Consider the following 27,899-nt stretch of genomic DNA (forward strand, 5'->3'; position numbering starts at 1 on the left):
ATGGCATTTCAAAATATTTCTCCTTCGTTTTATAGCTTAAGTTTTAACTGAACACAGTGAATTTATTATGAAACGAAATTAAGCACCCACAGTAAAGTATTTTCACACGGCAAGACAGACCACTATGAACTTTAAAACCTCCCTCTTCTGCTTTATTGACAGGTAAATTGTTCAAAAATGTTTTCACAATTCAATAATTACAAAGACTTAGACTTACATTAAAAAAGTAAAAACCAGAAAACCCCAAAAGCAGTAGTGTCCAGCTCTAATAGAGCCCCCTTTATCAATAATCTGAGAAAAAAGAGCAAGTACTGTCAAACACTTAATGTAACAGGATTAAATGTTGACTAGAACACTCAGTTTAAACTAAATATAAGTGCACGTCCTATACAGTGTTTCAGAAAAGAACATTAGCCATTGGTAGATCATCATTAGCCCATTTAAACCAAATTTTAAATAAGTGACATCCAACTGTCATAAAATTGGCACAGAAGGCACACTAGTGTGACAATGACAAACTGGATATGCCAGCCACTGAATTAATTACAAGCTTTTAATGAAACATGGTCACAAATCTTTGATTACTAAATGTATAATACATGGAAGCATGAGATTAAATATACACGCAAGACATCACCACTGCACGTGGGCCATAGCAAAATATACAGGAGTGTGTTGTGCATCTTTCTCCATGATCAATACTTGATTAATAATCATGGGGTCTTCATGCATGTGAGGATACAATTAATGAAAAAGCAGCACCCTCGCTTACACATCCTTCATGTTCCACTTTGGTTACCAATAAAATAGACTGATGTTTTAGTATAATACAGTCCCTTAGTTCAAGCAGACTTCAAGGGTAGTGTTCCTGCAAGAATGCTTGCTAGCTAAAAAAAAAAAAAATGTAGTGTATTTTACACTGAAAAACCAAGAGAAATTACATCTCAGAAGAGGATAGCAGGAACGAAGAGTAAAATTTGTTTTCACAGCATTATTTACTGATGTCTTAAAAGCCCTGACTAATGATCATGAACGGTAAGGACTAAAAAGCAGGGTAAGAGTAAAACATTACTGGTAATAGTCCTATGTACAAGACTAAAAAGTTGGTAGAAAGATAGAAAGACAGTTACGCAGCTGAATTGTAATGGCTAAATGAGTTAAAAGGCCACAAAACTATCACCAACTTTCATTTGACTTCCTGATGATTCTGTTGATGCTGGGAACAACCTATAGCTTCCTATCATTCCCCTAAAGACTTAGGAAACAGCTACAGGAAAAAGGGAAAAAGTATATTTATCTGAGGATGTAACTCAACCTGCTTGTATTTCCTATTCAGAGGTCCAAATTCTGTCTAAAAGGATTTCCTGCTAATGAGACATTACATCATTCTATAGAAAAATAATATTTCTGATACTGCTTAGTAGTAACACTATCAGTACCTCTTCTCTATTTCTTTTTCAGCATAAGAATAAGACTATTGGTGGCCTTTAATCCTACTATGCAATGAAACTGTGATAGCTGTGCAGAAATAAAATGAATCAATCAACCATAACTTAACAGTGAACAATTTTGCATAAAAAGCTTGATCACTATTGTAGTAAAGGATTTTTCTTCATTTCAATATTTTGTATCTACAATCTGGATATATAATTATTCTTGTGCAACACTAGAGATTTAGCATCAGTCTTGGCACTAGCATCTGAGCTTTGCCTTGCTCTTGAATACTCCATGGAGTAGCGAATGATCGAAGCTGGAACGGTAGGAGCTGTAGTGTTACGCATCACAGGTTGACTGATCCAGTCCATCTAGTGTAAGCTGATTCCTATGTGGAGAATTGGGACTTGGGGGACCGCTTGGATTTGAGCTGTTAGAGGGAGTAGAGTGTTTGGTAGAATCTGAATCAGGCTGTTAAAGAGAAACAAAAAGGATTCAATTTCTTATTTAAAATACTTTACACTCAGAAGCTTTCAAGGCAATTTACAAACATAATTAAGGTACTACATTCATTTTTACATTCATTTACATGACACTCACGAAATGAGGCCTAGGTAGAAGGAATAAGCCAAAGCTAACAGAAGTTAATGTGAATATTTCCATTAGCGCCAATAGGCTTTGCATCAGTCTCCTAAGTGACTTACCAATATCACACAAGTAAGTGGTAAAGTCAGGAAAAGAACTCAGGAGTCCCTATTATTACTTTCCTCTCCTCTAGTCACTACAAAGCTTTTCCTGTTGGAAAACAGTTTATTTCTATTCAATGTAATTTAGGATTTTTCAGCAATTTTTTCCCAACTGATTTAAGTGGGCACAAAATAGGATTTGTTTGCACATCTCGTAAACAAACAATTTCATTCAAATACTTTATCAACACACTGAAGAACAGAAATTATAAAATAGTTTACATGTTGCATAAGCTTTTGGCAAACAATGGCCCTGGCAGCATGAGGAAACCTGTGGGAAGTGTTTTGACTGCATGACAAAATAATCAGAGAGTTGCCAAATATCAGGCTGGAAACCCACTGCAGAAATAATACGTGTTTACAGGAGACTCCTTCCAGTCAATAACTCAGTTAAGACCACACTCTTCCATGATCATTTTCCAGACACCCTACTGGTTGCTGGAACGCCGCCTCCAAATCTTGGTCCTCCCTCAGCTGGCCAGTTTCCCACTATTTTGGTGAGTTGTAACCCTTAACAGTACACAAATCTGTGGCTCATGAAAAGTTTCCTAGGAAAACTGTTATCATCGCAGTCTGTTACTTCAGAAAAAGGAATTTAAATTTAGCTCATTGACTGAAAGGTGACATTGGTGAGGACTGCTGTTCACAAGATTTTGCCACTTTTGTGATATACCACCATCAATGAGATTATTCTAACAAGATACACAATTGAGTTCATGCTGTGATAAGGCAGCAAGCTATGGGAAAACAATGATATAAAGGTGAAGGGTAGCGTTATATCCTGATTTTGCATGTGTAATAACCTATTCAATTGTAAATTAAAATTCCTAGGTAATAACCAATGTAAGATTTAACAAAAAAGTGAAAATTAAACACTTTTAAAAATTGAATATATTCCAGTATATGCATCTACAAGTAACAGCAAACAACTAGAATATGGAATGTGAGGGGGATCTAGGAAGAATATTGCAATACATAATGAAGTCAACAAGAACTGTAGGTAGTCAGCACCTCTGAAAAGTCAAGACACTTATTTAGATGCCTAAACTTTACCCACCCAATTTAAATTTTTGTTTTGTTTTAGAGCGGCTCACCCAAGGCAACACGAGTCACAAGGAGAGTTGGAATTAGAACTCAGGGCCAAGATCTTCAAAACTGACTGGTGATCTTGGGTGCACAACTTGAAACATCTTAAAGAGGCCTGATTTCAGAAAGTAGTGAGCACCTGCACTCTGAAAATCAAGTCTTTAAAGATTTCTTAAATTGGACACCCAAAATCACTAGTCACTCTCAAAGATCTTGGCCCTCCCAGTCACATTTCCTAATATTTCACTTGCACAGGGCACATGAAAGTAAGTGTACAAAGCTTGTAAAAAATTTCACTGATGACAATACAGGTGAAAAATCCTATTTCACTAGCCTGGTGAAGGACACTTGAATTTCATGCAGTTTATACTCCTGTCATGACAGGAAGTATCCACTTGCCATCTCTTTCACCTGCAGGTAAAACCTGGCATATACTGCAATACCTGCAAAAAAAATGGTATTACATATTTCAGTGAGTCAATGTATCACTTGTTTAAAAGGATCTTGGCAACAGTCCTCCTAAACCAGTGTGGAAAACTGTTTAGTGTGGATGAGACCAGTTGGTTTCAGCACTGTTAGCGTGACTGAGTGGCTTCAGGAACACTTCAGTAATGGGTCAGCTTCTGACTGTAGACAAGACTTAACCATAGCCACTGGCACATCCTTGAAGCTTACTGTCAGAAACATCCTTTCAGTCCTCATAGCTGATGCTGGCTTCACTAATAAGCCATTAAAGGCATTGTGTGCTAGGTAGAATCTTTGCAGAAGGAAATGAAGAATGCAATCTTTATCAAAATGTTTCCTCACGGGTACCTAAGCTTTTGAGGATAGGAAAGAAACTATATAGCAACAGAACAGTGCCAGTCACCATTTAATAAAAACTACTTTACCTCTTTGTCGAACTCCTGGTCAGTGTCGGACATACTTCTCAGAGGCACAGCTACTCCCAAATCACCACCACCTGTAGAACAAAGGCATTTTACACCTCACGTTGAAACAATCTATGCTTTAAATTAGAACAGACCTGCTTGTTTTCAGTCTTACTTGATGAGGGCCACGAAATGTAGGTTTTGCTTCTCTGCTGCTGCCGTGAGAGGTTGGCTGTGGGGGGACATGCTTTTTCATCTTGGGCGGAAGGTAAGACACTCTGCAGCACAAATCAAACATATCCTTAGTCAGGATCTTTCCAATTAAAGCTCCTTTCTCATGAAAATTCTAGCATAATTCAACAGCCATGTGTTTGGAACCATTACATAGAATGGTTTGTAGAAACAAACTCAATGCCCCTACTTGACTGCATCCATACAGCATCAGAAATACACCCCTTTCAAACACCCTCAACGAAACACAAGGAAAAGACAGCCCCAAAGCAGCCAGAAGAACTTGGCAGGCAGCAAACCCTTTATACAGGGGAAGTGACATCACCAATTGCTGTTTTCCTGTCTCCTCCCGCTGGAAGGAAGCATACATTCCCCTTGTCTGGGCTAGCAGAGAAGGATGAGAGAGGAAAGCTGGGAATTTCAAAATGGAAGGTATAAAAGATAAAGATGTATCTTCACATCTCATTCTCTTACCTCTGTTTTATTTTAGCCGCTGACACCACAGTACATTTGTTAAATCCAAGTACAAAAATAAAGCTGTGAACACTGACTTACAAGCATGTTAGTAATTATCTTCCAACTGTGTTAGTTTTTGCTCTACTATTGGCCAAGTGCCACAGCACACCATTCTAGTTCCTAAAGGTTTATAGCTACTCCTACCCTTGCTAAGGAGGCAGAGGAGGGACAGGAAGAGGAAGAAAGCAGAGGGGAGCCTTGCAGTGAGGAATGGCCATTCTGGAGAAAGATTTCTGCAGAGATAGGGCTCATGTGATAGACGTGCTCAAAGCTTGTTGGAGGTGATATCAGAGCAGAGTGACGAGAGGATGAGGGGGAAGGAAATTCATTCTGTTATTTTAACAAAACAAACAAGAAAAAGGAAGGGGGAAAGACTGATTATTTACAAAATACTATCAAACTCTTGGCAGTGATATTTCTTTCAGCTTTCCATTTTAAAGCCAGCTAACACTTCCTTGCATAAGATTTAGAAGCACTATGCATCATAGGAGCACACATTTCTTGAAACCATAGCCTGAAAGTGAATAACAGCTCTGAAAGATTTTAAATTTAATGCTGAAATCTTATACAGTCCATCTACCTAGCTTTTCAGTCCAGAACTGAACACACATGTATCCCTCCCCATTATATTTATTTTACCAGTGGGAGATCCATGAGAACTTGCATTCCATCTCCTGGTCCCATATGAGCCACATGGTTGAAATTTGTTGGGTTAGAAATCATTTTTGATCTTAGTTCAGGGTCTCTCAGCATCTCTCTGAAAGAGAAATACTTCATGATTAATATTGTTTCACATTCATAACCTTTCCACTTCAATATGTACAAGCTGCTATGTAGAGATATTAAACTCTTACCGTCTTTGTTGTAATCTCTCTTCCTCAGGAACCTTGAAGACAAATCTTCTTTTACTTCTGGTTCGAAGCATTTGCTTTTTGCTGTTATCAGAAGTTTCTGGCACACTGAGGACAGCTCCTACTGTAACAACACATAATGCAATTATACACGTACATACCTTCAAATAGTAGAATTTATTTTCCAAAGCATGTTGACTCTGTAAAGCACACAGTGCATGTTTGAAAGAAACTGGATTCTTATAATCTAAAATTTTGTCTTGCTCATGAGTTGGTGATTGTTTCAAGCTGACTGGTCATCCCATCCTAATGTCTTTCATTACACCACTCCTGCCCTCCCTCAAGAAGACTAACCTGAAAACTTGTTCTTGAAATATATAAGTCGTGGAGGTTCACAATTAAGGAGATTCAGTGTGCCCTCCACATTTAATGGTCTGATCTGTTTTGGAGATAAAGGAGGGAAAAATTAACCCAGCTGCAGTGTACATTGTGAAGGAGCCTCCATTCCAAGTCAGAGTTAATTAAATTGTGCAACAGAAGAGAACTACTTACCCTTCGTAGGCCAATTGTCTGAACCCATTCCATAGTGTTAACATCAAAGACATCCACACCGTATTCACTGTACACTGTAACATAGGAAGAATTGCAACCTGGTACAGACAAAAAACAAAAGTCAAGGAGTGTTCAACAAGTCTGGAGCTGGCATACATTTGAGCATTGCTTTAACAGTGTTATATTTTCAGCTATAAGAGGAGATTAAAATATCCAGTTTTTTAAAGCCATCTCTTAAAAGAAAAGACACTTCTCTGTAAAGTTCGTTATTTTGGTGAAAATAGAGGTTTGCTGTGGCAAACAGCCACCAACCTGCAAATCTTATTATTAATTTTGGATACATTTACTACTTTTGACTTCAAATCTTGGTTTAATACTCTCAAGATGCTGTCTACAGTCTGGACAGTGTCAGGAATGTAAATGAGTTATTCTATAGGAAATGAACTGCATTTAACATCCTGTTTAAGGCTACCATGTCTAAGGAAGCAGCTTAGTGAATTTTGAAAGTGATGCACTATAACTATACACTGACAACATGCAGTGGAGTCCCCATCTGTGAGGTAAGTCATCAATTTATGCTGCACATCTTAATCTCATTTCCTTCCTCTTTCTATGGGAATGGTTTACATGTGCATGTTGCTCTACGCAGGTTAATGGAACATACTTCAAGAGCTTCAAACCTCACCACTTGCTTTCTCTCTTATTGAATCCTCTACATTAGGTGTGTCAAAGAACTTTATTTTAGCTCAGAAAAAAGTAAAAAAGCAATGATCAGGACATCTTAGCACCAACAAGCCTGGGCCTGCTCCTGACAGAAGTTCCTCAGAAAGAACAACCATTATAGATCACGTGGTACTTAGGAGAGAAAAAGATGTACTCAGCTGGCAGGATTGCCTCAATAAATCGCAGAAGGTAAAAACCCTAACAGGGACACAGAATTCAACAGGAGTAAATTCCTGCAAGGAAGTGATGTGTGCTCTTTTAGCTAAAAACATGGCTTCTTTCAAAGGAAGCCTGGTGTAGCTAGATATCATGAATCATGACTTCAGAAGAAACCCTCTTCCAGAAACGACTTATTCAGACACTTGCTCCACTCAAGTTAGTGTCTTCATGTCCCCATCAATGAACTTTGAAAGATAAACATACTCCATCACAAGACATAACTTCTCCAGTAAGCAATCCCTTAGGATCGAGTACATTGCTAAGGTAGAAAGAACCTTTTCTAGTTTTATGATCTCATGATGGGATAACTAACAGGAAGGGATAGAAAGCCTTCACCAGTAACACACCAGGACCAAGGCAAGGGGAGTAGGCTAGTGAAAATAACCAGATTTCTTTAGCCAGTCGAGCTTATGGTCTCTACCCCACAACAATCTGTGTCAATGCCAAACTGAGAATCAAATGTGCAAAAATCATTCTAAAAATGTTTATAATACTAAAAGTAAACAAAAGCCTGACAACAAACCAGTGCATCTGGTGGGCTGAAACAGAGTTTTAAAGTAAATTTGCTGATTACATCCCATCCCTATGCCCTTCTCCAAACTCTTATGTACAGAACAAAGTCAGTATGGCAAGCAAATCATTTCTATTCAGAATTAAAATAAAACAAACTATTAAGGTCTTGCAGTTTGAGGAATATTACTATCAGCTGTAGCAGCTAGTTGACCGACTGGTTTAATTCATTATTTAAACAATGGCTCTTTTTTGGTCTTCAATCATTTGGAACATATAGTCATTGCTATTGAAGTGCCAAATTATTTGAGGGCTTACTATAAGCCATCAATGGAATAATGCTTAAAAAAAGATTTCTAAGTCACTATGTAGTTCACCAACTCATTTGTGCCTCTTTCAAACCAACAGACCTCAAAATTACAGTGGGCTGGAAAACATGATACAATTTTGCATATTTTTGTAAACTTCCTTTTGTTTCAAAAACAATTGATACAAGTTTTATTACCGGCTCTGCCAAAAAGCAATATTTTTCTTGAACCCTGTCACCTTCTTTGTTAGTAGTTGAAAACTCTGACCTACAACTTTCGATAGGTACTGGATTTGAAATGCTATAGAAAGTGGCCTGAAGACAGAAGTACTTTTAAACCCACTGACGGAGCAAAAAAAAGATTTTAGTAAAGAATTTTACAGTTTATGTGGTCTTTTGCTATCCTACATACAGGATACTCTCTTAATTAATCAGACATGAACTTATTTAAAAGAAAGCGTCATCTTGCTTTATATTTTTGTTAATTTTTCTGTCTCCTGTGACTAGTAAAAACTGCTTTCCTACAGTATCCAGGAGTTTTCCACAAAATGGTCCTTATGTGGAAGAATTACTATTCTGTTAACTCATCAAAACTTAAAGCAGTAGAAATTGAAAGACAAAAAAAGCAAAATAGAAAACATGCTGATTATTTTTAGACAAGTAAAGCAGCAACAGGGATATGGCAACAGAAAAACATATACATACTACAGGCAACAGGAGTTGCAGGCCACATTAGTTCCTGCATGCGTGACCTTCGACCTTGTGAATCGACGTACACTCCCATATGGCTGAAGCAAAGCAGGTATTCCTCATTACTGAGCTCCACAGCACAAAGGGCATCAAAAGACTGCTGTGAGAGGAACATAAGCGAGGGGTCATTAGGATTTACCAGGTTTATAGATTGTCCATCTCCCTGGATGTTCAACAGAGAGAACCCAGACTGGTAGCCAACACAAAGCTTGTCCTTGAACACTGCCATCCACTGTACATTTCCTGGAGCCTGAATTTCAGTGAATTTTTTATGGAAAGGTTTAGTTCTATGAATTTCATAACAAAGAACCTGTCGTTTGACTGCCACAAACAAACAAGTCAAAGAGCTTTTCTTCAGTGTTCCAGTTATAATCAACTGGCAGCCTTTAGTTTCTGGAAGTTTCATGTCAAAGTTGCTTTCTGATCCATCCAGGGAGGCCCACGGGTACAGGTGAACATGACGGTTCCTGCCACAGATGAGGATAATAATTTTCTCTTTGGGAGCAAGCTCAATCTGGTACACCTTCTTACAGTCAGCAACTCGGACTATCACTGCAATGAGAACAAAAGCCACCATGAGTAAATGACGGGAGTATATGTAGGCCTGGAAGTATTACACAGTAATGTACACATCAAAAATTTAGACTTATGCACATGTCTACTAGAAAGGGACACCAGGCCCTGGCTCCAGGCTCTTCTTGCCAATTCTTAAACATACAACCAAGAAATAAACCACTCCAGTAGCACCCCCCACTTTTCAACCATGTAGTCACACAGCTCCAGCAACCCTCAGCAGCAAAAAACATACGTAAGGTCCTTAAGATCTCCTTCCAGAGCCTTCACATTCCCTCACAGCTAAGGGAAAACAAACATGCCTTGTGTGTGACTGTATGGCTGCCAGTTAATGACTCCACTTCCAGAGAAAAAACACTTACACCATTAATAAATAAAGGAGAAAGATGGGAAGGGGGGAAGAAAGGTTTTTTTTAATGCCTAAGATAGGAAAACTCTTTGTATTGTGATATTAGACAAAAGTTCTTTGACTGAAGGGCAGAAATGGGATGGTAGAGAGAACTAAAAAATATAAGAGTGAAAAATAAGCATCTGCATAATAGTGACCGGCTCTAGCAAAGCATTCAGTATTTCATGAGGTTTAAATAGGCCAGACCAAGCAATTATGAAATAGGGAACATTAATATATTAATATTTCATAGTAATGTACACGTTCTCTTATAAAACTTTAATCAATATCAGAGTTTTACTTTATTACTAGTGAAAACATTTAAGTAAATAATATTTATAAATAATAAATACTGGTTAAAATAAAAAATATATCCTCCTTTGGAGCTTATACAGTGATTGGTAAAGTAGTCTGGCAAGGTATCTGGTTCTACAAATACCCCCAAAAAACCTTAGGATTTTGGACCACATGAAGTCAAATGTCCTTGTAGATTTTGCCCTACTGGCATAGAAACACAATATATTTGCAGAAATGTTCTAAGAGGTAAGTAGTAATTTCACGGTTAACCACGTCTTGACACAAATAAAATGTAAGTTTTGCTTGTTGTCCAAGTTTAGCCCTCATATTTTAAGTTTAAAGTACACGTAAGCTGTTTACAGAGATCCTGATCAGACCCATTACATATAACCAGATGTCAATGAATTTGCATTAAAAATAACAGCTGCTGTGAAAAAAAGGATGAGAAGATTACTACTTATAAAAACATTTCAGTCAAATCCAGGAACTTGCCATAGCACACAGTACAAACATTTAGTGCTTACATAGTTTTAATTTGCTGAAAAACTAAGGTGGTATTATATTCTTACTCTGTATTTCTTGTGATAATTAAGTGTAGTAGAGAATCACTTTTAATGAAATGAGTATGCAAATTACATATGTAACTTTACTCATGTAAAGAGTCATATACTGAAGTCAATGGGATTACTCACATGAGTCAAGTTACATTCATACTTAAGTGTTTACAGGATAATAGATATAGGGAGTATAATGAAAAGAGCAGTATTTAATACCACTAAGAATGGATTCCAAATAAATCTTATTTCATAGGCTATAAAACAGTTCCTCAAGCCGTGAAACTTATGAAATCTGTTCATATACCATCAAGACCATTGCCAATTGCTGTCATTATGTAATATATAAAATTGCACAGGAACAAAATGTTCAGGCATTTCTTTTTACAAGAAGTAGAACCATCCTCTTCTGGAGAGAGAGCTAGAATAAATTGTTGTATATTTTCCCCTTTTCCTTTTTAAAACAAACATTTTACACAATTCCACAGTGTATGTATTATGTCAGTATTTTCTCATAATACATCTTTGGCAGTAGTTTTTAGTCAATGTGTTTCTATTAAATTTGTCTAAGTCCAATAAAAATAATGAATCAAGAAATAATGTACTTTACATTTTGTATTTGCTATATTTTCTGTCAAAGCATAATTCTTGCAATACTGCAAACTGAGCATTAAATAATTTACAGATTAAGTTGCATTAGGAAGAGGAAATTAGATTTTGGATTGCCAGAGGGATTTAAGAACTTCACTTACTGTATGATATTAACATTGGTGACCTATTTCTTGACACTGTAATTAAAGTACTATAAAAAGAGGTAATTAAAGACCTGTCCCTCAGGGAGTTTCAGGACACTACTCAGGCACACCCAGTCTTTACATTTTTCAAAACTATTGAAGTTGCCCCTGTATCTTTTAAATCTGCATAACAGCATATCATGGTCTCCAACACCACTTAATTCCTCCACGGCTTTTAGCCAACTGGCTTTGAAGGGGTGGTTAGCTACTATGGTGAGATTAGATAGAAACAGACCTATCATATAGTTAAGGCTGTAAGTCGGGGTGGGCAAACTTTTTGGCCCGAGGGCCACATCGGGGTTGCGAAATGGTATGGAGGGCTGGGTAGGGAAGGCTGTCCCCCTATCCACCCCCTGACCGCCCCTCTCAGAACTCCCGACCCATCCAACCCCCCTTGCTCCTTGTCCCCTAACCGTCCCCTCCCGGGACCCCACCTCCTATCCAACTCCCCTGCTTCCAGTTCCCTGACCCCTATCCACATCCCCGCCCCTGACAGGCCCCACGGGACTCCCACCCGCTATCCAACCCCCTCTCCCTGTACCCTGACTGCCTCCTCCTGGGACCCCCCGCCCCTAACCGCCTCCCTGGGACCCTATCCCCTATCCAACGCCCCCAGCCCCTTTCGGAATGCGGCCCTGCGAACATGGGCGGAGGACTCAGAAGGAGCAGGGACAGCCACGCAGCCGGAGAGAAGCGGTGGTTTCCCCTTTAAAGTGCCGCTTCTCTCTGGCCGGCTGCATGGCCGCCCGGTGCTCCTCCTGAGTCCTCCGGCCCTTGCTCGCAGCGCTCCTACCGCCGGCACCGCCCGCCTGCTCCCCTGAGGCTGCAGGTGATCCTCTCTCCCCTGTCCCCGCCCCCGGCGGCGCAGTGAGCTGAGGCTGCAGGGGAGGGGCCGGGGGCTAGGCTCCCCGGCCAGGAGCTCAGGCGCTGGGCAGGACAGTCCCGCGGGCCAGATGTGGCCCGCGGGCTGTACTTTACACACCTCTGCTGTAAGATCTTACTGGGCCACAAAAGCCAGATGTAATTATCACCTACCTTTCTGACAGGAAAGTATCAGTCTTGTACGAGTTGCTTATAATGCCAGAGAAAAGAAAAGGACCTAAAAAATTACTTAGGGTGTTGTGGAAGAGGGAAAAATACAAGTGGCAGTAGTGTCTGATGAAGTGGGTATTCACCCACGAAAGCTTATGCTCAAATACATCTGTTAGTTTAGAAGGTGCCACAGGACTCTTTTGTTGCTTTTAACTTTTAGCATGTATCCCTCCCCAGAAGGATATTTTGTCTAACACATATCATTCAATATATTAACTAATCTGTTCTGAGAATAGACATCACTTACAATACTTCACAGCATAACGAGGTAAATATAACACTGCCATGATTTTATCTCACAGCCTTACCACTGAACTATTTGTGCTTTGCAGTTTGATGGAAAAGGGGCAGATATCAGGATTACTTACCTCTGAGAAGTCACCATGTTCATGTCCATTAGTAACCCTCTCAGTTCACCTGCCTTCCCTGCTGGACTAAGGTACACTTCCCACCCCCCCTCTTTTTTCTTTTTTGGTCTGTCTCTGGAAAATCAGGCTGCAGGAAGAAACACCTCCGCTTCCTTAATATACGAGCTGTGATGGCTGGTAATTAAGGGCTAAACCCCAACTCTGCCTGGAGTAGGGCTGCGCAGGATCTCACTGAAGGGCTAAGTAGCAGTCCTCTTTTCACTGTGTTGCCTGGAGCCTACTGTGTACGCGTACTGCTGGCCCTGGCAACCAGCACTCCAGGAAAGGTCAGAAACAGCCTTGGCCAAATCCACTCGCTGCTACCAGTGTAAGAGGAAAGTGGAGGACAGCCCTTAGAATGAGAAGCAGGAGGAGTGGCAGAGAGGGGCTCTGAGTAGAAAGCTGTAGGGGAACCTCAGTGCAAGGAAGGAGAGGCTGATAAGAATAGTAGCAAGGGGAGGTCCAGCACCTACAGATTCAACACTCTTTTTGACTGCCAGCCACCATCATCGACTAAAATGTTACGTCAATAGCAGCAGCAATCAAATTTCTTTTATTGTGAAGCAGAAAAAAAAAGGAAGAAAATGCAAAAAAGGCATGAATAATAGAAAGCCTCGCAAACCTAACCACAGTATTCAACATGCTAGCAAAAATATAAACAGCAACATCCTGTTATATTCCAGTCTAAGTTATGACGGTGCAGGTTGGAACAAATCAACCTCCAGGTTAACTTATTGAAGCTACCAGTTTTCAATCTCAACTCATTCTAAATAAACCATGAATTTTTCTTCAATGAGTGCCTGGCTATTCATTGCACAAACACTAGTGCTGTGTGCTCTGAATCCTGGAACTTCAGGTGAGGTTTGTGTCACCTACTATGCCCAGTGAGTTGGCCCCTTAATTTTAGGGAGCCAGCAAAGTATAATGGTAATGACCCAATTAGTGTTTATACCTCACATTCAAATTTCCATCTTTTGTCAGTTAACTGCGTGCTGGTATAAATTATACATGAAGGGCTATTATGTAATCTATATTAAAACAGCACAAACATTTATGGAGACCATTATTCATTATGCAATTACTGCAAACACGGAGATCTAACTTACCATCACGGGTCACCTCTACCACATACAGTCCTTCTTCTGAACCAATTGCTATTCTATCTCGATCTAAACAAGAGGGAAAGGAAAAAACAGAGATATGAATCCAAGCATGTATAATGATAACTTTAAAACTACACTTGTTCTCTTTGAAAGACTCTGGAAAATGTTCAAAAACCAATAGCTGAAATAGCCTTGCAGAAAATTATTTTAAAATAGTTTTATGTGATGTAAGTTTATGCTTTATTTTAAAGAACACGATGTGTTAACTATTTTGCTCAAGAAAATAAGCAAAACAATAAGTACAACCAAATGGTATAGGGTTTTTCTTTAACCACACTTTCCCCCCCCCCCCGGTGAAATCAAAATTATGTAAGTACTTCTTACTGCAAACAGAGTTAGTATTTTGAAGGGAAAATTAAGATTAGCATTTTAAAAAATGTTTCACGCCATCAAACTTCTATGGGAAGAGATTCAGCTGAGGAATGAATTTAAGGTGTCAGCACGTTCAAAATTGTAGTTCACCATGAAGTTATAGCAGTGCACACAGTTAAATGTAAGGTTAAAGTGGACATACCTACAATAGCAGCAGCTAAACTTGTTTTAATAAGAGGCAGTGTACTGTCATAGGCTTCTTGTGGAATATGTACAACTTGGTTTTTAAGTCTGTTTTTGTGCAGGATAGATTGCAACCCTTCCAGGATTCCAACCCATTTTCTCTTTTCATTCTCATTTTCTGTCAGGATCAGTAGTGAACAGGTCTTTGAAGGGAAGCCTAAGAGAGAAGCTGTCACCTTAACAGACAGAGAAAACAAAATTAACACCTATGCAACAAACACATTATCTATATATAGCAGAGGTAGCTAAACTTTTTTTTGTGGCTCTTTTACAGTTAAAGTTTGGCTCACAGAACCCTCCTCCCCACCCCATTCTCTGCCTACCAGACTGGGAATGGGAGCTTCGGGCAGGGTGGTGGTGTGCTAGATGCTTCTGCCAGAGATGATTGGTGCCTGCTGAATGAGTGAGTGAGTGAGTGTGTGGCACAATCTAAAGGTTCCCCCCAACAGCTTGGGTCACCCTCCCGGGCATGCCCCTCCTCTTACCCTCACTGGCCTCTACCTGCAGCTCCCAGTTGTTAGTTCCACACGCAGGGAGAGGCAGTGGCAAACAGCTGGGAGTTGCAGGGAGGGGTTGCTGCTTTAGCTCTGTGGGGAGAAGCAGCAGCAAAAGCAGTGGCTCTCCTTGCAGCTCTCAGCTGTTTGCCGCTGCCTCTCCCCACAAACAGCTCACTGGCTCCAGCAGCTGCCATACAGTGACGGGGGCCCGACCACACCATGTGACCGAGTGGCGCCAGCAAACCCTGGGAAAAATCATGGGGAGGGATGGGGAATGTGACCCCGCCTCATGCCTGAAGAGGCTGAAGCCCTGAGTCCTGGCAGGCGCACCCCAACTCTCGAACTTCTGAAGATTTTCGTATGTGGCTTGGGGGGGTCAGTAAGTTTGGCCACCCCGATATTGTACAAAACCAGAACTTTACTTATAAGAGTTCTAAAAGTCTCAGCTTCAAGACGAATGTAAATGGGATATAACATAGTATGCATCTTACATGCTACACAGAGCACCATCGTACCTACTTTTTCAAACAACGCAGTCTACAGTGATAATATTCAGGGCTTTCACACATTTAGTTAATGAATTTTGATCCATAGATATGAACGGAAAAAAAAAAATCTACATTCTATTCCCCAAAGGATCTATTTTAAGGCATGCTAGTAATGGAAGCTGGTCTCTCCTGTCTTGGAATCACAGTAGCATACAATAATTCTTCCTGAAACACAAACCTTTAATTCTCTATTGATTTCTATTGAAAAATGAAACCTTTTTGTATGTTGAGAAAGATGCATTTAAATTGCTATGAACTGTACAGAACTTCCACAGTTTTGTTGCTTACTGGTATACAGTATTTACAATAGATTTAACTGGACTGAAGGAAAAAAACTCATTTCTGGATGAAAAGTTATGGGAGCCCAGGCTCCAGCCCGGATATCTAGACTGCAATTTTATAGGCCAGCAGCTTGAGCCCTGTGAGCCCAGGTCAGCTAACGTGGGCCAGCTACTGGTGTTTTACTGCAGTGTAGACACCCCGAGGAGCCGCGGCCAGGTCCTCTGTATTGTTGGCAGAAATGACCACACAGACTCAAATTTGTGGGGTTCCAAAATCACGCCCACATTAGAACCTGGGTTAGAGCCTAGTTTTCCTTTTGAGAAGTTTCAGCCACTAGTTATCCAAAGTTTTCCCCAAAAATCCGCCACCCTGCAATTGCAAAGATGCTACTCATCGTTTTGCTAGGGCATCTGCTTGTCAGGATCGTAAGTTGTCTTTCAGCCACTACAATGGATGCCACAGACATGGCAGAAAAAGAGGGTATTTACCAGTAACTGGAGGTTCTTAGAGATATGCAGTCCCTATATGTGTTCCACACGTGGGTGCGCATGCACGCCACGCGCCTGAGTCCGGAAGTGTTTCTTAGCAGTGTCCATTGACCCGCATGCATGCAGTGCATCCCCTTGTGCTCACAGCTGAGGGTATAGAAAGCAGTTTGGGTTGATGCCTCTCCAGTCTCCCTCTTACCATTGTGCAGTCCAGTGCACAGCAGAGGGGAAGGAAGGTGGGTAGTATAATTCAAATAGGAAACATACATCTCAAATAACCTCCAGTTACTGGTAAGTAAACTCCTTTCCTTCTTCGAGTGATGGTCCCTATACGTATTCCACATGTGGGTGATTTGCGAGCAATGGCCAGTGTGGAGGTGGGTGTGAGGATGCGCAGTACGGCTTGGCCCACAGCTGCGTCTGTACCCACCTATTGTGCGATGGTGTAGTGGGTTGTGAACGTGTGGACAGAGCACCAGGTTGTTGCATGACAGATGTCTTGCCACGAGACGTTCGCGAGGCAGGCCGATGTGGCTGCTTGTGCTTGCATAGAGTGCGCTGTGATCATCAGGTGGGGTAAGTTGGATTATGTGTAGCATTTGCAGATGGCACCCAGAGACCCATCTGGAGATTCATTGGGAGGACAGGGTTTGGCCCTTGGATTGTTTGGCGATGGTCACAAATAACTTCAGCAATGTGTGAAATAAGCGAGTCCTGTGGAGGTAGAATGCCAGTGCATGGTGGGCATCGAGAAGTGCAGGACTCTGTCCATGTGGGAAGCGTGTGGTTTGGGGTGGAAAAGTGGTAAATGGATGCACTAATTTAGGTGGAACTCCGACACTACCTTTGGGAGGAATTTAGGGTGTAGTCGTAATGATGCTTTGTCCTTGTGGAATACAGGGGGGGGGAGGGGAGGAGGAGGAGAGAAAGGCACTGAGCACAGCCTGTGGACTGGTAGAGAGCTGAGGGCAAGACCTGACATTTTGAGAGCAAGAAGGTAGTCAAGGATGATTGGTATATATGTCGCACAAAGTGGGTGGTGACTGTGGTGAGCCCATAACATGAAGCATCTTCAGTTAGCTCGGTAGTAGGCTCTGGTGGATGCTCTCCTGCTCTGGTTGAGGATGTGGTGTACCGGGGTGGAGCATGCCGTTACCCTCGAGCTCCATCCACTTACCAGGCTGTGACGTAAAGAGGGGCAGGACTGGGATGCCGGATCCGGCCCTGATCTCATGTGAGGAGATCCAGGGTGCTTGGAGGCAGAGCGGTATGTGTGTGGAGAGTCTGAGGAGGTCCGTGAACCAGAACCGACGGGGCCAGAACAGGGCTGTGAGTACCAGTCTCAGCAGATCTTGCATAGCACTTGTGATAGGAGAGAAATGGAGGGAAAAGGCATAGCGGAGGTCCTCTGTCGGGGGGGGAGGCGCGTGTCACCTTGCAAGTTCTCTCCTATTGTTCCCCTGCAACAATAAAGGGGCAGTTTTTGACTCTCACGAGTGGCAAAAAGTTCCGACTGAGGGTTGCCCCATTTGTCAAAGAGGTACCACAGCTCCCACTTGTGACTGAGGTAGAGAGTCCGGCTCAGGGCGTTGGCCAGGGAATTCTGGGTGCCTGAGAGATACATGGCTTGGTGCTTGATGAACCAGTTCCAAAGGTGGATGGACTCAGAGCAGAGGGAGGGAGACTTGGCGCTGCCCTGATTGTTGATGTACACAACTACTGCAATGTTGTCAAAGAGAACAGTTTAATGTGGGGAGACTGGATGAGCAGCAGAATGCTTGATATGAGAGATGGACTGCCCACGGTTCTAGCATGTTTATGTGCATCCTGGCTTCCCGTGACATCCACATTCCCTGGGCTGTGTGACGGTCTAGGAGAGCTCCCCAACCTGCCAGGAAGATGTCTGTTGTGATGGCAGCCATTGAGATGGGAGGGACGAAGGGGGTGCGACCATGACCTTTGAAGGATTGGTCCACCATGTGTGGGAGGCCAGCGCTGTCGGGGGAACTATGACCCTGACCTGCATATGGTCTGTGTTGGGTCTGTAGACAGAGAGGAGCCACATCTGGAGACAATGCATGTGCAGATGTGCATGCGGTGTTACGTAGGTGCAGGCTGCCATATGGCCAAGAAGAGAGACAATGGCAGACCGCTTGCGATAACTGTTGTCAGTGTTGCAAATTGGCCTGCTGGAAGGAAAGGCCCTTGCCATGCTCGAGTCAAGCTGTGCTCCAATAAAGTGGACCATCTGTGTAGGTATCAACACCGATTTTTCCTCATTGATGCAAATACCTAGAGATGCCAGAAGAATGCAAAGGGTAAGGATAATGGGGATGACTTCTTGTTGTGATAACATCACAAGGAGCCAGTCGTCTAGGCAGAAATATATTGAGTAGCTGAGGCACTGCATTTGGGCAGCCACCATGGCAAAGACCTTTGTGAACACTTGCAGAGCTATTGCTGTGCTGAAAGGGAGGACCTGGAATTGGTAGTGATGGTGCCCTATCGGAAAATGGAGAAATTTGCAGTGGGCTGGGTGAATGTCCACATGGAAGCAGGCATCCTTCATGCCGAGAGCCGTGAACCAGGCTGCCTAGGGGAGGGATGAGATGATCAATGCCAGTGTCACCATATAGAATTTGAACTTTCTGATAAAGATGTTCAACACCTGAAGATCGAGAATGGGGTGGCGCCCTCCCTCCCCTCTTCAGGATGAGGAAGTATGGGGAGTAGAAGCCTCGTCCTGTGTAGTGAGGTGGGACATGCTTTATGGCTCCCCCTTGAGGAGGAGAACATTCGCTTCTTGTTGGAGAATGCGTTGATGGGAAAGGACTCCAAGGGGGGCGGGGGAGAATGATTTGGGGGGGCGGGTGCAGATGCAGCGGGAATGAGAGAAATTCTATGCAGTATCCATGGTGGATGATCTCCAGTACCCAACTGTCCGTGGTGATTTGTGGACAAATAGGGCAAGATGGCCCCCAAAGACGATATGGGGTGCCACAAGTGGCATGAGGGGAGGTTCATGGGTCTCGACTGCCACATCAAAACTGAGGTCTTGGCTCCCTTGACTGCATCTTTTCCTGAGCACCATTTGGGACAGATCTAGTTCCTAGGGAAATGTTTTCTAACATGCCTGGGAAAGGAGTCTTTTTGGATATTGCCCTTGAACCAGAGAGTATAACTAACTGATTGTGGAAATAATAAAAAAAGCTATTTTCTGAATTATTTGAAGGTCAAATTCCTCCTCGTCTTCCTTTCTGACTGAGGAATGAGGCATATTCTTTTCTGCTCTTCTCCACTGTGGCTAGTCAGTTTTACTATGTTCTTATTGGGAGACACTGTGGTGGTAAGTTTTTCCCCTTCTGAGCCAGACAGAACCTTACATTCAGGGATGCGAGCACAGAGGTTACAGAGTACAGACTCAGGCAAGACCATTCTCTGTGCTTTGCAGGTCTGGATCTCATGAAGCACTCTGCACAGCATGACTGCCATATTCAAAAGATCGCTCCTCACCCCCCACCCCCCAAGAAGCATCCACTCACTGCACTGAGAAGAGGGGAGCGGGCAGAAAATTAATTTTAAAAGTTGGAAGGAAGGGTAAGAAAAAAAGTAAGAAAGGAGAAAAAACAGTAAATACACGTGCAAATTCTCACTGAATTAAAAAAGCTGCAGGCACACTTAAGCTGCCTCTGCTGCCTCTCCGACACAGAACATTCACAGCTTTGCTTAGGGGGTGGGAACAAGTGATTGGGATTGCCTGCTCTTTTACTCCTGTGCTCCATGAATATGGGACTCCATCTTAATGGACAGGATCACAGAGATATACTTGGAGAAATTAATGTTTTCAGATGCAAAACTCCAGAGATTAAAAGCAATGAATATTTTTTCGTCTTTAAAAGACACAATGTTCATCTTGTTCCAAATTAAAGATTATCTATAAAAAACTAAAAATCTGTTTAGTATAAAGTCCTTAGATGACCAAATAAACACATTAAAAGGTGAACTGAGAACCAAGGAAAGTTATTTCTTCCCTTTATTGATCTTCTAGAATATATAGATATGATTGTTAAATGGTTTTAAAAAGTATTCCTTATATGGTTTTTACATTAGGTAATCAGAAATAGTGATGAGGAAGGGATGCTTCAAGTGGAAGTCTGGCAAGCCACAGCTCAGGTTTTACCCTGCGATGTCACCATGCAAGTCCCTAAGACTGTTGCCAGAGTTCTCCACAGCAAAGAGAGGAAAACCAGGATCTGATCATTCCAATATAAACCCAAAAACCAAAACAAAACCACTTATTTTTAAAATAAAGGAAACTATTTAAACATGACAATTTTATAGATCATAAAGAGCACACAAAAATCTTTTGCATTTCATGGTTCACCTTTAAGAAGAATGCCATAACCCTTTCCTCCACCTTTAGAAACTCCTTTTAACATGTTATTTGAGATACTTCTGCAAACTGATAAATATCATATTGTGCATTAAATGGTAATTGGGAACTGTAAGCATATATATGGATGACAATTAACAATGAAAATACAACTTTAATATTTAACATGCATTTTTTCTAAGACAGAGCAAATTAAAACAGTCATACCCTGAATATACAAGGGATGTCTTTACGGGTTGCATGTATTACATCTGATGCTAGGACAGAGCTCACACAAAAATCTTCATCTCTGGTAAGAAAATAAAAAATATAATCACTAACAGGCTAACATAACTTGTTAGAGAAACCTTCTCAACTGAGTGCCAACTATCACTATTATTTGTATTGTGGTAGCACCTAAAAGCCACAATTAGGATTGGTGCTCTGTTGTGCTAGGAATTGTATGAACAGAAAGAAAAGAAAAGACAGTCCTTGTCCCAAAGAGTTTACAATTTTATGCCCAGATTCTGCAATTTACAGCAGGGCCTGCTGCATCTGTGGGGGCCCATTGAAGTCAATGGGTTCCAGGCATGCTCAACGGTAGGCCTGCACAACTCGTAAAGCGGCAAGGTCCATATTACCCCAAAGAAAACAGCTGAGGGCCGAAACCCCCCTCAGGCAATCTACTAATGTGAATGTTATTTCCAGTGCCTCACATTTCTACTCGTGAACGCGATGGATTGTCACATGCCCAGGAGATCATCAGAGTCAACTCTCAAACAGAATTACTGAGAGGAAAGAGCAGAGTATCTGTCACCCTATGGCACTAGGCCTTATTGGAGGGGATCGTTCATCAAGGGAGTTGTGTAAGCAGATTCTATACTAAAGAAAGGCATAAAGGTGTTTAACATTACAGGATGTGCCAGTTTTACTGCATCGTAACCAAGAGAAATTTTATTTTAGTTTACTGGGTAAAAAATGGAGAGAAACAACCGGCTTGTTGTAGGAAAAAGTCTCCTGTGCTTAAAAGAAAACAGTTAGATGTAAAAACATGACCTCTGTAACTAATAAAGTCAGGGAATGCTGGGGTAATCTACAGTCTAAATTGGCAAGCTCAAAGCTTCCTGGAGAACTGCTTTAATGTACTCAGTTTTTCCAAGGTTCCTGAAATTGCTAGCTATGTGTTACCTATAATTTGCTTGTTTGGGATAGCTCTTTCCCTGTTCACAGCCTGCACATCCCCTGTGCCCTACTTTATCTTGATGAGTTTCCCCAAGACATACATCAAACTCTAGGAGAACACACTAACACTATGTGATTTCAAAGTAAATGAAGTGTCACACCACTTCTTACTGCTTAAATTAACCTTAAGTCCACGTATAGGAGGCATAAATCATTTCAGAACAGAGCTCTTATGTTACAAGAGCTTCTTATATACTGCTTACAGAGGCACTTGATATAGGAAAAAATAAATGGAAGTTTTCTAACTACCATGGCAACACAAACCTGAGATCCAACACCTGACTTGCAACAACTCCAGGCTGGGTGGATTTTCCTTCAGGCACATCATATAGAAATAGTTTGCAGTCACAGACAACTGCGTAGGCCCTCTGCCACCCCTTCTTAACTCCTGTAGGCTTTGGAACCTGCATGTAAATAATGGATTGTTCATTATATGTAAAAATGGTTATATAGACATAAGAAGAGAGGAAATTTAGAAAGGCATGGAGACTCACGAGAGTCAAAGGAACCTGAACACCAAATTTTGGTTATATTTAACATTGGTGGAAAAGTGTCAGTGTACATGAAATTTCAAAGAATAGCAGAACATTTCTTTATGAAGTTCCCCCATTCTCTGTCCAGGTTTAATAAATACTTTCAACTTTTCAAATGGTAAACCCAGGACATGTCTTTTCAGAGATTCCACAGATGCCAAATTGGTGACAGTTTACTTTTTATTCTACATTTCTCTCTGCCATAGCAAGAATTCTTTTTCCCTCAAAGAAGGTTTTTCTTTTTTACATTTGTGGCAATTTCAGCAGCCAACTTCTAGTCCGCCAAGTAAAACCACCTGTTTCTCAAGGATTAGCATTAAGGGCATTAGTGTGAATTGTACGCAACCCCAGGGCTTTAGCACAATCTGGGGATGGAGCTAAACATAGTTAGGGTTTCCAGCTACAATACAAGACCAAACAGCATCTGCAATTTAAGTTTGCAGTTATACTGGAGAAAAATATCACTCATGTCCAAGGTCAAAAGATTCTTACCCTAACATAACCTTTGTACGCCATTCCTATCCCTCTTTGCACATCTACTCCGAGAGGCCTTTTGGCTTGCTCAGGGGGTATAGGACAGACCTGAGGCGCACTGTCCTTGCAGGAAACATGGCATGCGAATGAACACACTGAGAACAAAAAAGAAAATCTATAATGAAATCATGTTATGAAGATGAATTCATCTTAAAGGTGATACATATTTTCTACTCTTGGAATCAGGAGACCAATGAATTCAATTGAAATTGCCGGCAGAACATACAGACAGACAGACGCTCCCCCCGTTCCAGAACGCCTTGTGTAAGTCGAATTTTGCATAAGTCGGGAATTATTTTTAGGTTAGATGACTGAAAATTCAGAATGATTTAACTGACTCACCATCGCAGGCATAGCCTTGTCGAACTAATCCCACCATGAGAGATGTGCAGTGACTGCACTGAGTAGGGCTTGAAAAGGACTTGATATTGAGTTGGTGAGCTTTAGGCTGAAAGATAAATTCAGGATAAAATAAAGCTACATGATAAGGCAGACCCATCAACTCTTATCTCCATACAATATGTTTATATTTATGTTATTAGTAGGAGGGAATTATAAAATACTGTTTTCTTGTAACCAACTGAAACTTGTCAGAAGTCCTGCAAGACGAAACTTTCTCTCAACGTCATGTTGTATATTCTTTTATTTCCAATTTAAGAAAGACACACCCTGGTTAGCGGCAGAAGCAGACAGGTATTTCTAGTATAAATAAAAACCCCAAATCTACTAACTAATCCAAAATAAATTTTTCTCATCTCTGACAAAACTAAAGACTTAAATAATAATTACTTAGGAATATGGATTAAAAATAGGCTTACAAATAAACAGCAAATAAAAATCCCAGACAGGACAAACCCAAACATATGGATGGCTAATTTATATAAAGCATCTCTTTTCTTTAGTTCTTACAAATAAAGTGAACAAGGTCCCCCTACCTTTGGTACAGCTAGAGAAATGGACTGAATGGTAGGGGAGGGAACAGCAGGCATCCTCTGAAGCCGTATTGGTTCCTGAATTACAAAAAACTGCAGTTGAGCAAAATGAGGCTTCAATAATTTGTTTTACAATTGGGGTGTTATTAAAAATTTGTGAGGATCAGTAAGAGTTTAAATTTTAGAACGTATTGCCATTCCTGATTTACTGTGAATGAATTATATCTTAAAGCGCTCATAGGAAAGCCTGCATAATAACAAACAAGCAGCAATACAAAAATGGGTATGAAAATGGAGTACATCAACATACGTAGAGACTGGGGAAAGGTTCCACCTGCAACTGTTCTCAAAGCATGTATGCTTATAACAATGACACATGTCTGCAAATAAGCAAACACTCAAGGTTGGAGTAAGCCTCTTCATGGTGAGTAATGTCTGTGATATACATTTATAACAAACCAGATGTGTCTAAGACCTAAGTGAATCACTCTGAATAATAAAATACCAGAGGCCTTACTTCTTGCTGCTGTTCTGTAGTCATAACAGAAGTGGATGGTGAGACCTCTGGTTTGGGACCTTGTGTTTCCTGCTCGCTAATAGAACTTGTCTGCAAAAAATGTTAGCAAACAAATTAGATTAATACTATAGTGTTCTGGCATCAACATGAAATAAATCCTAGAATGGTTACAATTAACAACTCAGATCAAAAATAGTTTGTGAAGCACAACATTAAGAGCACTGCTAATGTCTATAAATGCTATGTAATGTCTGTTTCTAAAAAAAAAAAAAAAAAAAAAAATCAGACCCACTAAATGGTAGCAAAACTGTAGAAATGGAAGTATCATATTTTAAAAATTCCCAAATGGTAGGTGGCATAATAGCCATAAACATCAGCCTCTTTCTCCCTGAAATCCAAGAAAGACCCTTCATAACATACTTGGACTCCACCAATCACATATTTGAATGTTGCTCCTACATTCTTGTACGCTGGTATGAGAGGAAGCCAGGCTTCTTGGACAACAAACCATGGAATATCTACTACAGTAGGATTTTTACAGTGTAGAGCAGCCACTGATCCAAGCATAAGGTTCTTAAAGTGACTTCATCCAATTTATTTTTAGTATTTAAACAATATTTCCAAGAATTTTATAGACAGAATTCTGTTACCATTTGGAATTCTAACAATAAATACAACACATTTCACTAATACTAGAAACTAATACCATCACACATCCTCTATTAAATACATATTTACAATAACTACTACTAATTGCCAGTACAAGGGGTAGTGTGCTATAATTCTAGAGTTACCACAGCTGGGTGGGGAATTAGGATATTATATTATTGTACTCTGTGGACATTGGGAAGATTATGATTAGCAAACATCAGATTAAACTTCATAAAATATGTAATTAGTAGTAAAGGCCGTTGAGTACGAGTCATACTCACTCCTCAGCTACTTTAGATTGGAAGATAACTCACAGTTACACTAGATATGTATCGACATTTTGTTATATGCTGATAGGTAGTGCTAGACTGAGGAATATAAAATAAACATGAAATTGTATCCTTGTGTAAAACAAAGTATGTTACCATGATAAACAAGATTCATCTTTAGCCATGATTGTATTGTCAAAGTATCTTAAATTGTCAGCCTGTAAGGAGGTTTAAAAAAAAACAAACCAACTATTTCTATTTAGTGGGTTAATTTGTAGTAAAAAGTTATTAAGGAAGAAAAAAAATCTGCTAGTTTTAGGATGCCAGTCTTACAAATAGGTCATAAATTAAGGAGACAAATGTATCAGCAAGAACTTACTTCTTCCCAAAAGGCTAGCAGAGAAGACGTAGACGAGGAAGAAAGAGAATCCTTTGTTGTAACAGATATGAGGGATAAAAATGATCACTTATCACCCATAAGAAACTTCAGAGGGATTATTAGTAGGCTAATTAAATGAATGTTTATGCAGCAAACTGATATTTACACAAACCAAAATAACCAGGAAGATCAGGGGGCGGTATAAGTGTACCTTCAAAAAGTTAATGGAAATTTTGTTAATCAAAGTATTCAGACTTCTAACTGTAATTGGTAAGAAAATGATACTAAACTTTCCTTAGCACTTATTTATTTATGGCGGGATCTATGACGTGGCCTTTTGGTTTATTATGGATTTAATTTTTTAAGCCCTACACTTTGTAATATATTTGATTTCAATTATAAAAACAATGATTCAATCCTTATTCATACAAAGTGCTTTAAAATATCATTTATTGACTAAATAATGTCAATTTGCTTTAAATGAGAAACTACCAAGATCAGTCGACCTAAGAACTCACACCCTGGTAGCAGCACATTTCATATGCTTTTCATCTATTCCTTTTTTAAAGGAATGTCTGGGGAGTGGAAATGGAATAGTATACAGAATGACCTGCTGTGTTAATAGTAAATACACTAGCACACAGATACTATAATAGGAAATAGCACACATTCAGGTTTATGTATTGCACATCTCACAGCATGATCCTGTCTTCTTGGCAACAGCAACAATGTGAGAAATGTATAGAAAGCACAGTAATATTATGACAACACTATCTAGATACAAATATCTATCTAGGCAGACCAGGATTTAATCCCAACCAGTATAACTGCACCCCTCTATTTTACACTATTAGACTTCTTATGATTTTCATTCTTAACTGTCTGTTTCAAAATGTTATACAAAACATATCCAGAAAGGTATCAAGGATCAAGAGTTCATAAAGTAAGGAAATGTGATTCACTGCAGTAATTAACAGCTGTTTCCTCAGGGGATGTACAAACTTTACGCACCAAAGCCACAATTTGTATGATTAACTTTCTAAAGAAAATCAGAGGGTGTGTCATGACAAAGCTGAGCTACCGTGCAACAGAAACCTTGAAAAAGTCTTATTTGGCCTAGACCAACATGCTAGGTCTTCTGCATCTCTGAAGTTCTTTCCAGTTCCATCTACTCTTAACCTCCACATTGAAGCCCAACCCTGGAGGCAGCATAATTTCACATACTAGATGGGTTTCAGAGTAGCAGCCGTGTTAGTCTGTATCCGCAAAAAGAACAGGAGTACTTGTGGCACCTTAGAGACTAACACATTTATTAGAGCATAAGCTTTCGTGGACTACAGTCCACTTGCATCCGAAGAAGTGGGCTGTAGTCCACGAAAGCTTATGCTCTAATAAATTTGTTAGTCTCTAAGGTGCCACAAGTACTCCTGTTCTTTTTGCACATACTAGATGGGTCACCCTTTGGAGCTCATCAAAGCATTTAATCAGCCAGTTTGTCAGCAGATGCAACCATGTAACCAGCAGCTGTATGTGCTGCCCTTTAGTTTGACTTTAACGTGAAGCTTGTTCCAAAAAAGTGAATGCATTATTTATCCAGTAGAAGTTCTCAGACATTTTCATATCCTGGTTCTTTTGATTACCTTAAAGTAGGGTTTTGCAGCTATTTCAAAAAGTTATTGCTTTCTCTACTAATGCCTAGCTACATGACATCTATTATAGGGGCAATGTGCACTTGCTACATACTTTTAATTCATCTTGCATATTTCATACTCATTTGTCAGAACCTAATTTACTGCATATTAGCTATGAATAAACTTTAATTAATTCAAAATCCTCCTGACACATTTTTGTAGTCACGATGTAAAAACTCACTCTAAAAGTCAGATCGCGTGCAAGAGGTGAAGTGTTGAAATATTCAAAAATTGAATCTTGAAAGTCTGGAAGTTTGAGACCTGAAAGAAAATAATTAGCTGATTTAGCTCAAAGAAAACACTACAGATAATAAGCTCAAAATTAATTCTAATACTAACTTTAGTTA

General features: G+C 40.4%; 1 protein-coding gene across 12 annotated transcripts in view; it reads right to left on the reverse strand.

The window, feature by feature from the left end:
- Positions 1 to 127: 127 nt before the first annotated feature.
- CDC42BPB (CDC42 binding protein kinase beta) overlaps positions 128 to 27,899 on the reverse strand; it is a 117,066-nt gene continuing 89,294 nt past the window's right edge. The window contains exons 21-39 of one of the 12 annotated variants that reach the window (XR_006176360.2): positions 27,734 to 27,813; positions 25,862 to 25,912; positions 24,563 to 24,652; positions 24,049 to 24,123; positions 23,456 to 23,561; positions 23,072 to 23,208; positions 22,311 to 22,450; positions 21,033 to 21,114; positions 14,577 to 14,793; positions 14,006 to 14,068; positions 8,750 to 9,346; positions 6,286 to 6,383; positions 6,088 to 6,172; positions 5,737 to 5,857; positions 5,522 to 5,639; positions 4,311 to 4,413; positions 4,157 to 4,227; positions 3,601 to 3,709; positions 1,768 to 1,905 (exon numbers count right to left, since the gene is read on the reverse strand). Coding sequence is in view for 8 of the 12 variants with exons in the window: in XM_008168167.4 (XP_008166389.2) it covers positions 1,774 to 1,905; positions 4,157 to 4,227; positions 4,311 to 4,413; positions 5,522 to 5,639; positions 5,737 to 5,857; positions 6,088 to 6,172; positions 6,286 to 6,383; positions 8,750 to 9,346; positions 14,006 to 14,068; positions 14,577 to 14,793; positions 21,033 to 21,114; positions 22,311 to 22,450; positions 23,072 to 23,208; positions 23,456 to 23,561; positions 24,049 to 24,123; positions 24,563 to 24,652; positions 25,862 to 25,912; positions 27,734 to 27,813 (2,366 nt within the window). In the remaining 4 variants the exon portion in view is untranslated. Of the gene's footprint in view, positions 1,906 to 3,600; positions 3,710 to 4,156; positions 4,228 to 4,310; positions 4,414 to 5,521; positions 5,640 to 5,736; positions 5,858 to 6,087; positions 6,173 to 6,285; positions 6,384 to 8,749; positions 9,347 to 14,005; positions 14,069 to 14,576; positions 14,794 to 21,032; positions 21,115 to 22,310; positions 22,451 to 23,071; positions 23,209 to 23,455; positions 23,562 to 24,048; positions 24,124 to 24,562; positions 24,653 to 25,861; positions 25,913 to 27,733; positions 27,814 to 27,899 lie in introns of all 12 variants that reach the window. The other 11 variants (XR_006176362.2, XR_006176361.2, XM_024105126.3 and 8 more) reach the window with 11 other exon arrangements.

Source organism: Chrysemys picta, chromosome 4 (genome assembly GCF_011386835.1).
Source record: "Chrysemys picta bellii isolate R12L10 chromosome 4, ASM1138683v2, whole genome shotgun sequence".
Classification (NCBI taxonomy): domain Eukaryota; kingdom Metazoa; phylum Chordata; order Testudines; family Emydidae; genus Chrysemys; species Chrysemys picta.